This window comes from Teleopsis dalmanni, unplaced genomic scaffold, assembly GCF_002237135.1.
Source record: "Teleopsis dalmanni isolate 2A unplaced genomic scaffold, ASM223713v2 unscaffolded_contig_0016, whole genome shotgun sequence".
NCBI classification, from domain to species: domain Eukaryota; kingdom Metazoa; phylum Arthropoda; class Insecta; order Diptera; family Diopsidae; genus Teleopsis; species Teleopsis dalmanni.
Genome location: NW_024031398.1, coordinates 23,180 through 36,552, shown reverse-complemented (window position 1 = coordinate 36,552; position 13,373 = coordinate 23,180). Strand labels below are relative to the sequence as shown.

The 13,373-nt window shown below is 30.2% G+C and overlaps 1 protein-coding gene across 1 annotated transcript; it reads right to left on the bottom strand.

The window, feature by feature from the left end:
- Positions 1-11,322: 11,322 nt before the first annotated feature.
- On the bottom strand, positions 11,323-11,713 carry LOC119662928. Its single transcript, XM_038072583.1, has one exon. It carries the CDS (start codon positions 11,680-11,682, stop codon positions 11,323-11,325), a length of 360 nt encoding a protein of 119 aa, XP_037928511.1. The 5' UTR covers positions 11,683-11,713.
- Between the last annotated feature and the right edge of the window lie 1,660 nt (positions 11,714-13,373).

Here is a 13,373-nt window from a genome sequence, read left to right as displayed (position 1 = left end):
CGACAGCATGTTATCATATTATATTATCATTTACTATTATTATATTTTATTATTTATTATTAGGGTTAAATGTAAGAAAGCTTTAGGCATTTGTTATGTTTTGATCATCATAAACAATCCAAAAAAATTTTAAACCTCCAGAAAGTTCACAGCAAAAGTATACTACCAAAGTGGGCAATATAAACTATAAAAATTGGACATAGTTCTAAACAATTAAAGCAACGAGTAACAGGATAGGTAAAAAGTTTTAGGTTCTCCGCTAGCAACTGAAAGTTGGAAAGGAAAGTTGTTGAATTTTACCTATTGTAAGCTTATTGTAAATATGTATATAAGTTATCACTGAATGAGCTTCTCAGTGAATGAGCTTCTTATTAAACGAACTTCATATTAAACTAGCTTCTTACTAAACGAACTTCTCACAAAACGTGGAGCGGAAGCAGTTACAAAACGTGGTGTAGAAGCAGTTAAAAATAGTGGAAAACGAGCAGCAGCAGCAGTCGTGAAGTGCAGTCGCAATAATTAAATAATTATATAAAAACTACGAATTAATAAAACAAATAATTTGTACAATGGTACGAGAAACTTAAGTTTGGCGCTTCCCCAAGTGCCACTAACCCTAGAAACATACGATTAGTCAACCTCCGGCATAGACAAGTGTACGCATAACGCGTGGATAGGTCCGACAAAGGAAACCCTTTTGTATCTTTTCGAGTCCTCTTCCACGACAGAGTACAACCCATTACTGATAGATAGAACCCCTGATGATGACTTACGGAATTCAGTTCTCGGGTCCTGGACAGACCAGATCCACTTCCAAACTGTGTCCCCACACTACCCAACCATGGCGTCCCGTCTGTACACTGAAACCGTGCTCAATACAGAGTCGCTCAGAATTATATTCCACCAGCCCATTAATGATAGGGTACTATACATAACCCATACTGACGCGGTTTTATTGGGGTGGGAAATACACGCCAACCCAAAACTCTCGGATATCAAGCATGACCGAGAAACCCAAAATGCCAAATATAAAATAATTTATGAGTCAGATATTTGACTCGTCTCTTTTATTATTTTAAATGCATATTTAATTATTTCAATATGCATTTGGTAACAGTTTTTGAGTTTCAAAGATTTTGTGAACGACCCCCTCAGGTGGGGCACCACCAACGGTAGTACAGAGTGTGAAACATAGGACAAACTGGGCATGGGCGGTAGGACGCCTCTTCCCTAATGGGGTGTTAGATGAAAAATGTGATTTGCTCGTACATGCTCGAAGCTCGCCCTCGACCGCAAAGGTGGCACTGAAGGTGAGCCACAAAACCAGGGAAATTATAACAACGCCGATGATGTCGTACCTAAGGCAGGCATACATTGTATACCTATTAGGGAAGCCTCAGATCCCCTCTCCCATAGCTGGTAAGGGTTGGTTGCCCGCATTTGAATCCCGCAATTTTTTCTGGTACGGGTGTGTCGACGGTGAACGATTCGAGCACTGCGTCCCAATCGAAGCCATCTTATATATTATTGACAGTTTAGGCAGATTGCACCCTCTTGGTGAGGAGATTGCACATATAAAAAAAAAAATTTAAAGATCGAGGGAAGCATGAAGAATTAGGTGCATTCCTTCGTATAATTGTATATATATAATTATATGATAACAAAGTAGGTGAGGAGGATAAACAATAATTCTTGGAACATATTGTTGATTGCAAGTTACATTATAGTGTTAGAATTAGAGTTTCACCGATCGGTTTTCCAGACTTTTTGGGAAATCTGGTAGAAAAGCTAAGAATAAACTACGTACCAACGGTTACTTATTGTAGAAGACGCAAATGTTAACAACCTTTTAATTAAAGCATCCGATTTTTCGGGTTTAGTTCAGCAAATAATTAGTCATTTACCTACGGAGAACAGTGCTGAGGTACAACTAAATAAAAGTTTATATAGCTGTGACTATTATATACTATTAATTTGTTTTTTTTTTTTAAATAGGATTACTATTTCATTTGTGTCAAAAAGGCAAAAGAGCACCATGCGGGAAGCTGTACTCTAAATATACAAACAGTGGAGCAAAACGCAAGCATCTCAATTATTTAACTGAACAACTCACAAAGGCACCAGCGAATAACGATTCTTCTGAAGTTGAGGTAGATGTATTAGTGTCACAGTTTTTAAAAGCCGAATTAAGCAGGGATTGTTCAGATCTTTAACCAAAAATTAAAATTATTATTATGGTAATATTCGAAATGAAAGATGTAAGTAATTGTTGTCTTCAATACATACATACAAAAACAAGGATTCAAGAGACCACATATTTTCAGCACTTTCAGTTTCTGTTCTACCTACCACAACTCGCTTTTGTGATAAATCAGGTCATAGTAAGTGTTGCCCAAAATTTCTAATGAATTGAAAACCTTTGTCTGGCAATCATGACAAACAGCTGACATTTGATAAAATAATTTGGAGACTTTGAAGCCATTTAATGAATTTCCGTTTGTCTTTTTTTCTTTCTTTTCTTGTTGTGATTGCTAGACAAAGGTGAGTAATTTCTAGTTTGATATATTTTTAATCAAAAATTTGCACTGTAATCGTTAAACTTTTTACAGATTTTTTAAACACCAAATAAATGCAGCTAGTAAAAATTTGTCGAGGTTTATAAATTTATTTTCGCAACCCGAAATTCTTAAACAAAAGTTTTGGCATCAGCAGCCGTACTTAAAGTTGGAAATGCAGATGGGGATAGATGGGGATAACAATGAGGATAACGGTCGACTTAGTACACAACAGCAGCAATCTGTCGCTAACATTACAACTTAAGTTGCAACAGCTAGAAAAGTCTTTGCATATCAGGGAGAACTATTTGCGTGAAAAATTTAAAATCCTCGCTACAGATAGTGACGACTAAGGTATAGTTGAATCACATTTGTCTGAAGTTGGGCAATTACCTCAGCTTAATGCACATCAAGCCGTTGCTGATGAACACTTTTCACCACATTTTCAACCTCATAAATAATCCATCTCTTTATAGTTTACAGGTCGCTCCCACGCTTACGCTGTCTCAGCTAGCAGCGCGTCAATGCATACCGAGAGCTTTGCCTACGTTTCGTGGCGATCCAGAAGAGTGGCACATTTTTATGAGTGCGTACGAGCAACTAAGCAAATCTCAGGTTTCTCCGATTACGAATGTCTAATGCGGCTGCAAAGATGCCTCATTGTTAAAGCGCGCGATGTAGTACGCAATATGTTGGTGTTGCCTAATATGGTTGAAGAAATAATAAACACTCTTCGTATGTATTTTGGACGACCAGAAATTATTTTAAATTAATTAATTGAGAAAATGCGTCAGTTACCGCCTCCAAGGGTAGGCTGGGCGATTTAATTGACTTTGCAGTCAACATTAATAATGTAGTTGCAACAATTAAGGCATGTAAGCTGAATAGTTATTTTAATAATCCACTCTTGTTACATGAGCTAATAAGTAAGTTACCCAAAGATATGAAGATCAAATGGGCACTACATTCAATTATTTTGCAACTATTATAGAAGATTCATCAAAAATTTTGCATCTATAGCAAAACTTTTAAATCAATTACTAAAAAAGAACAGAACATTTTAATGGAATTCAGATTGTGATATTCGTTTCTAAACACTTAAATCCATATTAATAAGTCCACCAATTCTTAGGTATCCAGACTTCGATAAACGATTTATCATAACCACATATGCTTCAGACTATGCACTTGGTGCATTCCTTTCGCAAGGCGAAATTGGTTCTGATTTGCCAATATGTTATGTAAGTAAAGCCTTACAAAAACACGATTTAAATAAGTCAGTTATTGAAAAGCAAGAAGCTAAATATTGGGCAATAAACTACTTTCGACCATACGTATATGGTAAACCATCCTATGTCATCATTGAACATATCTCTTTATTCGTTCATAAAAATCCTACTTCAAAAATGACTAGGATTCGCGTAGATTTGTCTGACTACGACTTTGAAATAATATACAAGAAATGAAAAACTAAGACCAATGCAAATGGTTTATAAAGGATTAAAATAGATTCTGATTATCTGAAAACACTGATACCAATAAATTATGTTCACCCTCAAGCTAAATAATCCGCAAGAAGACAAAATTTTAAAACTTATATAAGAAAAAGCTCGAGTATGTATAGCTACTTGATACAAATACAACTGAGCCTGATCAACATTACTGTTGGGATTGTACATCTATAGGTGAATAGAAATCGTGTCAGCAACTAAATTCGAAGGGTACGGTCCGTGTTCAGTAATATCACGTCGCATGACGGATGTAATAGATATAGTTACATATTAGCATTGATGCTAATATTCCTCTATTTATTTACCCCACTGTACCCGAAAATTCAAATAATAAATTTCATAATTTATTAGGGTCACTCAATTCCGTAAATCTCAAAAAGTTATACAGTATTTAAAAATAATATCATTTCAAAAAATCCAAAAATCTATACAGTATTTAAGTATAGTAATATTTCATACTTTAGCATTTTCTTGCTACACTTAACATTCCAATGAAATATTAACAAAACCCTAATAAACGCACTTGGGACAGTCAGTAGCCACAACAGGAAACGCTACTATAAACATTTAAGAAGATACACGCATCTATCTATCGCGTGATCATCTTCTTAAGAATTCATGACACACATACAGTCAAAAGATGAACTGTACTATTTCTGCTGATCATAGCATAATTTCAAGCAGAGAGCTTGAGAGATGACGCTATGTAAATAGCATTACATTTTTTCGTTGTCATGACAATAACAGAGGACGCTTCTGTTACAATTTTAAGTAACATTAAACTTTATGCTAAAATTCTGTTAGAACAAAACTTTAAGCTCTTGTCCATACAAAATCAAAAGCTTCAACTTAACAGGGTTGAGAGCTTGATTTTTGACACTGTTATTAGGGGTATAAAACCCAGGATCACTTATGTTAAAATAGAGTTTTTGTTGAAGATTACAATCGCCTCCTTCGGTTAATGGAACCTATGTTTTACTGTTCGAATATAATAGAGTTTTTGTAAAAGATCACAATTATCTCCTTCGGTTCGGATTTTAAACAAAGAAGATTTAAAATTTAAAGAAGTTATTAAAATATTTAAAATACAAAAGTTATTAAAAGTTTGATATAAAAGTTATTAAAAGTTATTAAAAGTTATTAAAAGTTTGATATAAAAGTTATTAAAAAGTTATTAAAAGTTTGATATAAAAGTTATCAAAAGTTATTAAAAGTTTGATATAAAAGTTATTAAAAAATTATAAAAAATTTTGATACTAAAAGTTATAAAAAATCTATTAAAAATTTTGATACTAAAAGTTATAAAAAATCTATTAAAAAATTTGATACTAAAAGTTATAAAAAAATCTATTAAAAAAAATTTGATACTAAAAGTTATAAAAAATCTATTAAAAAATTTGATACTAAAATTTATAAAAAAAATATATTATTAAAAGTTGATACTAAAGAAATATTGAAAATTGAAATTATAAAGTTATAAAATATTTAAAATTGTTATTAAAAGAATTTACACAAAAGGGATTATATAATAAAATTATAATAAAGACGATTAGAATTGATTTTAAATTTTGGTTTTATTTCACTATTCGCGTGCAAACACATAACTGGCGACGAGGATGAAAGCAAAAATTCAAGAAAATTTTTGCAATAAACAGAAAAATTAAAGATAATTTTTCTTAGAAAAAACAGAGAAAGTTAATAAAGTGAAATAGTGAATAAAACGACAATTTGTTAATAAACTTTTAATTAACAAATATAATAATAATAATAACTCGTACGCTTAACTGGCGACGAGGATAAAACGCAAAAAATTTAAGAAAATTTTTGCCATAAAAACTAATTAAATTAATTAAAAACTAAACTAACTAAAAACTAACTGTTAACTCGTACGCATTTCTAGCGACGAGGAAAAACACAGCCAAAATTTAAAGATAAATTTTGCTGAAATAACAAAAGTGTTAACTCGTACGCTTAACTAGCGACGAGGACAAAAGCAATAACAATTAAAAATCGAGAAAAATTAAAGATAATTTTCTCATTAAAAGTGATAAGTGAACAAATAAAAATTTTTAAGACAAATAAAATAATACTAATTCCTAAAAAAAACAATAAAACATAAAACAATAAAAGTGAAAAGTGCATATAATTATAAAAGTGCATAATACTATATTATAATAAGTGAATATTATATAATTAACATAAAAAGAAGATTATTAATAAACAATAATAAAAACAATAATAACAACATATTTAAAAGTGAAATGAAGCCTTTTCCTTGCGGGTTTTGCGATTTAGATTTTAATACAAGTGAAGAACGCGAACTTCACATAAAATTACATAACGTGTGTGCTTTTTGCGGTAAAGATTTCAAAACCAAACGAAATCTAGACGATCATTTGAATTTCCACGAGGAAATATTCGGGAAAGCGGAACAAGAAGTGAACGAATTCCTTAGTGACGAAGCACTAGAGGAATTTAGTTATCAATTACGCGACGAACACCGCGAATTTTGTAAAGAATACGACAAATCCGAAGAAGGAAAAAGAGCTAACGAACATTTAAAAAAGCACAGAGATTATTTAAATATTGACTATGATAAATATGATAAATACAAAAAACCCAAAAAGTGAATAAAAATCGAAAAAAAAGTTAAAAACAATAATAATAATAATAATAAAAATAATTAAACAAAATCAGAAAAAAAAGAAACCCAAACAAAAACACTAACAAAAATAAATAAAGAATACACAAAAGAACCAGCCAAAGTACAAAGGACAGACAGCACAGATCGTATAGCGATCACACCAGCAAACAACCAGCAAACCAGCCATCTATAATATTTCATCAATAGCAAAGCAGCAAACCATCAAGCAGAGACAACAACCCCATAGAGAACCAGCCAACTAACAAGAAGACAGACGGACCAAATAAGGAAAGTACAATTCATTCTACAAACTTTTTTTTTTTAAACAAAATAAATTTTATTCATATATATTAAAATAAATAAAATATTCTTTATATATATCAAAATAAATTATAATTAATATGTTAATCAAAAATAAACAAATTAAAAAATAAATAGAATGTGCAAATTAAATTAAATAAATATTCCTTTACTTTTAAAATATTCCTGTTGTACATATTGAAATAAAAAATTATTCTCTATATATTAAAATTATTTAAAAATAAAATATTCATTTTCTATTAAAGATTATATTCTGTCATATATATTTAAATTAATTATTCTTTTCTACACAATTATAATTCCATGTGTTATCTGAACACAATCAAAATTAAATAATTCAAAATAAAAACAGTGCTATTCAAAACAAATAAAATATTCTTTTCTTTACATTAAAATAAAATTTGAGTCCCATATATTACGATAAATAAAACACTAAAAATGGAAGACACAGCTATCCTAAATCTATTATTACAGTTAATAAAGAACGTAAACGAATTTGACGGAACAGATAAAGCTCAACTACCAGACTTTTTAAATCAAGTAGAATCATTCACCCCAATTTTAAATAAATTAAATGAAGAAAACACGAAAATAGCCTTCTCATTCCTTAGGAATAAATGCACAGGACAGACCAGACATACATTAAACAAAGAAAGAACAACAACATGGCCAGAATTAGTAACAGCATTAAAGAAATATTACGGAGAAAAAGAAAATAGCACCGAATTAATAGACAAACTGAAAACCTTAAATCTTTTTGGAACAATTGAAAATTATTATTTTTAAATCAATAAAATAGTGAGCAGATTAAATACTAGAAACCTAACACATGCAGATGGGACCTACACAACTGAAGATATAAATAGAATAGCATCCAACACATTTAAGAACCATTTACCCGAACCAACAAAAACATTAATACTTGCTAGGAACCCAACAGATTTGGAAGCAGCATACGAAATCATTATAGAAGCCAGACATCAAAATTTCACACAACATGGACCTCCAAATAGAAACAGCAACAATAGAATAAACACCAATTTCAGTAACAACTATACAAGAAACAATAATAATAGAACTGATAGATTTAATAATAACACAAATAACAATAGATTCAGTAATAACAGAAATAACAATAGATATAATAATAACAATCCTAGATTTAATACAAATAACAGTACAAATTACAGACCAAATAACACATCATTTCCCAATAACAATAACAATAGAAATATAGAAATAATAGAAATACCGATAATAATACAAATAATAATAGCGCTAATAATAATAATAGAACATTACCTAATACACCTGCAAGACAGAGACCAATGACGAACAATAACCCAAATAACACATTTTATTGTTATTTATTTATTGTAAATTGTATAGGTACCCTGAAATACACAATGACGAGGTAAATACACAAATCAACGAAATGTTACAACAAGGTATTATAAAAGATTCAAATAGTCCATACAACAGTCCAATTTGGATAGTACCCAAAAAATTGGACAACTCTAACGTCCAAAAATGGCGGATTAAACTTAACGAATTCGACTTTGACATTGACTACATTAAAGGGAAAGAAAACATTGTAGCAGACGGACTTAGCAGGATAAATCTCGAAAGTAATAACAATGGAAAAGATGACATTGAAATTAATCTTAACGAGCTCTTTGATGACAATCAAACTGTCCACAGTGCAGAAACTGACAGTATGGATTTCATCAGAATTACAGAATTGTGTTTCATTTTTTTTACGCGTGCGCGAACGAAACTATATAAACCGTAGTATTTTAAGAAATAAATCAGTATCAAACGAATACTCAAGCCTTTCATTTCACATTTTGGTCCTTCGAGGCCAAGGAAAGTGCGGTAATCCTCCCCCACCAGCGGTAAGACACTTGTAAGAAAGTATTAAACCTTTCCTAAGAAGAAAGAAAAAATATATTAAATTAGTTAAAGTGATCCCCCACCAGCGGTAAGACACTTAACTAATAATAAAATAAATTTAGAGCCTTACAAACTCTAGATTACAAGTTCAATAAGAACAAATAATAAAATAAATTCAGACCCTTACAAACTCTAGATTACAAGTTCAATAAGAACTAATAATAAAATAAATTCAGAGCCTTACAAAATTTAGATTACAAGTTCAATAAGAACTAATAATAAAATAAATTTAGAGCCTTACAAACTCTAAACAAAAACGGTCAATAAAGACTAAACAATTTTTTTGTTATAACTTTCATTAAGGAAGATTATAATAAAAAAGGATTTATTATTTTAGTTAATAGCTAAGATTTTAAAGATATATAACGCATTGGCTGTTCGAAAAGAACGCCCAATAACATTCGGACCGAGTGCAGTTACTAAAAGCCACTGGTCTCCACCACCACCAGTAATTGATGAGCTTAACGCAGATTTAATGAGCAATATAACAGATTCAGTGCCACCTGTAGTGGCACTCTCTCTATTAAGAGATTAATTAATATTTTAATATTAATATTTATTTTTAATTTATTAAATTTTATTATAATAATATTTTTTTAAGACTCCTATGCTGAATGCCATCTACTTGAGAACCCAGTAGAGAGTCTGTTAAGCCAACTTGGCATCATAATATTTTTCTTTTTTATATGTATTAATATTAACTAATGTTATTTTTTAAATTAGAGATCAATCAAGTGTAACAAATGTTCTGTATCACGATAGAATAATCAATTGTAACAATTTATTTGTAACATTTGTATTGTTTTTAAAAACCTGTTTTTACATTGTTGTTGCTATTTTTTATATTAACGCACTACTGAGGTGAACTGGTTTCAACAGCTGCCGTAAACGAACTGTTCTGACAGATCGCGCTCATTTTTGGCATAGTAATTAAGGACAGTGCTGCCAAACTACATAAACTTAAAATATCGAAAAATATACAGCGCGCGAATTTTAAATGAGAATTTCCGAAAACTTTTCAGTCACAATGTACGAGGAAATAAAATTATGGTTCGTGCGTTCACGTGCTTAACGAATTATCAATTGTCGATTTTTTAATTTATTTTTCAATTTTAACAAACCCATTCGAACCGTGGGTAAAAAAAGGAGGTGAATTGGTGCAAGAGCTCAGTATTTAAGGTTTGATCATAAACTAGGAATACTTTACAATTCACTCTTTTTTACAGAGTCAACTGTCAACAACATGGAACATTGACGGAATAGAGCTCCCTTCACAAGAAAGACCAGTAGCTGTCTTTCACAAGAGAGACAAATACATACTGAATGTATGTGTATGTTTAAAGAAGTAGTAAATGAATGTAAGCAAACTAACCAGGAACTTTTGCAACTTTTACGAGAGCAAGGTCAAAGAGATGACCAGTTTTTACAAGTAATGACCAATTTAATGAATAAATAAAATTAATATTAGTGTTATTATTAGTCAAGTCAATTATTAGTCAATAACTGTGTATATATTGTAAATTTATAGTTATTAGTATTAGAATAAGAATTAGTATGTAATAAACACTGTGTTCAATAATGAACATGTTTTATTATTCAAATTACTAATATTCAATTTCATATTCATCTTATATTAAGCCATTCTGCCTTAATAAAGGCGCTGGCAATATGTTCAATAATGAACATGTTATTTTAAGACAAATGCCAGTTTTCTCTTTAAAATCATAAAAAATTATATTAAAATTAAAATAATGCACAACTGTGCATATTAAACACGCTGGCAGGATGTTCTTAAATTGATAGTTTATTATTCCAAGCCTGTTATAGTTTAAATGCTTAGAATTATATACGAAGGAAAAAACACGGGTAATAAAAAACCCAAAACTAAAATAGTAACATTGTAGAATATTAAACACATTTTAAAATACATTTTATGATACACGGCACCGTATCGATAATAAAAATATATTTGTAAAATAATAAAAATCCTACGTGCCGGGATTTTATTGTATCCTTTGTTTGTAATGCAATACAGTCCACTCAAACAAGCTAATAAATAATAAATAATAAATAAATAATATAATAAATAGGTAATAAATATTGTAAATTAGTTAAGTTAGTTTTAAGATTATTTTTGTATAAATACAGCATACTTTTTAAAATAAAATCAGTATCGACTGAATACTCAGATTGTAAACTTCGTCTTCTATTTTTATCCAATCACACTGTATATAACTATTTATTAAATTTGTATATAACTGTATATATACTGTAAATTTGTATTAAGAATTAGTATTTAATAAATACTGTATATAACTATTTATTAAATGTTAATGTTTTACTTACGAAAACTTAATGCGATCGCATCTCTTATAACTTTCGCCTCCACATTATTTTCGCCAGCTCTTGTTGTGTATCTAGGTTGTGAAGGTGCTGTAGACGCTGCTGACTTTGCATCTCTTACCCATGTGTACCTAACATGATCATTTTCTACTTTTGAAAAATTATGTAGCATACAACAGGCTTTTATGATGACGTTAACATTTTCTGTTGCTACTTCCAAACCTCTGCCTACTTTGCGAAACCGTGCTTTCAGCTGTCCAAACGCATTTTCAATTACACGACGACATTTAGAAAGTCGGTAATTGAAATCTTTTTCCTTATTTGGCTGATTTAGTTTATAAGCGAATGGTTTCATAATGTTTATTTATAGCTTCCTGATTTTTTATTACTTTCAATAATAACATTTTTAATTTTAAATTAAACGAATGGCGTCTTTTTAACCAAATTAAAGCGAGTTTCTTTAATTTTTCTTGCTTATCCATTTTCAATTTAAAATTCTCTCGCTTTGTCAATAACAAAAAACATATGATACAGCAACTTCTTAATGATAATTTATACCGTCTGTCAGGGTATTTTTGAAATGATCATTTAATGCTGCTTAATGATAATTTAGCGTGCTCGTCTGTCAAGGGTATTAGATTTTAAAGATAAATAACGCATTGGCTGTTCGAAAAGAACGCCCAATAACATTCGGACCGCGTTGAAGAGACCAGTACTACACCGTTAATGACTGTTCAAACATGTGTTCCATCAATCCCTACCTGCATGGAGAACAATGACAAGGACCAAGATGTACTCCAATGTATGTGGAGCGACACAATCAACGAGCATAGTACGTCTCCACCACCACCAGTAATTGATGAGCTTAACGCAGAATTAATGAGCAATATAACAGATTCAGTGCCACCTGTAGTGGCACTGAAGAAGAAGAAATTTCAATAAAGAAGTGTTTAAATTTTTTTCAATTCAATTCATTATTGTACTCTTTTGATATAAATTTCAATGAAGAGGTGTTACGGATATGTTTAGGTAAATGTTTTGAAGTGCAATGAATATTTTACACTTTTGTTTGTGTTATATGTTTGCGTCTTTTATAATTTCATTGTTTGTTTATTGAGTGTTTTGTATTTTAATTGTAAATTTAATATTTTTATTGTGTGTTGAATAATGAACGTGCTTTATCTTGTATTTGAATAAAGAGAAATAAAATCAAAAAATACTTTTCCAGAATAACAAAAGTAAAAATAAACAACCCAATAACTGTAGTCATATTGATAATTGAACCTAAGTAAATAATAGTGTAATGTGATATGGGTACAAGACCACACATATCACAAAACACTCAAGTGTTCCGAATAATTTAAAGTAACCATTGACACAGTTCTATTTTAATAAAATTTATGACAAACTATTGTCAAGTAATATGAGCCTTTATTTTGTCATTGCTTTGAAGACGAATAACTGAGCCGCACATTGCACCATATGTGCAATATGCATAATGTTTTTATAAGAGATAGACATGCATATTTTTGAGTCTCCAATGTGTAATTGTCGAGCCACATTTATATGTGTATGTTTCTAATTCACAGTGTATGTTATATATATTTTTGTTTTTACTTTTATTTTTATACAACATTGTATATGCTTGTACAATGGCATATATGTACTATTTATAAGCACACATAAACATAGGAGTTTATGATAACAGATTGTAAAACAATATAACGGACGAAGACGATATAATTTTCTTTTCCATTCTGATGAGTCCGGCTGGTTACCGGACGAAACGCGTTAATGGAAACCATTAACAATATGACTCTTGTTGAAAATATCAACACAATAGGGAAAAATTCACTAAAATTTAATGAACGAACATTTTCTAGACATAAGACATAAATCTCATACAAATAATATCCAAATATTTAAATAAACTATATTAAGTTTATTATTTTTGTACTATTATCTTTGTGAATTTTATATTTAATGAATAATAAAGCATAGATATGCGAACCATAGGTAAATGTATATATCAAAGATTCTCCAATA

Bases quoted from the DNA above. Each gene is read 5' to 3' on its own strand.
- LOC119662928 (XM_038072583.1), bottom strand. From the start codon at position 11,682: ATGAAACCATTCGCTTATAAACTAAATCAGCCAAATAAGGAAAAAGAT.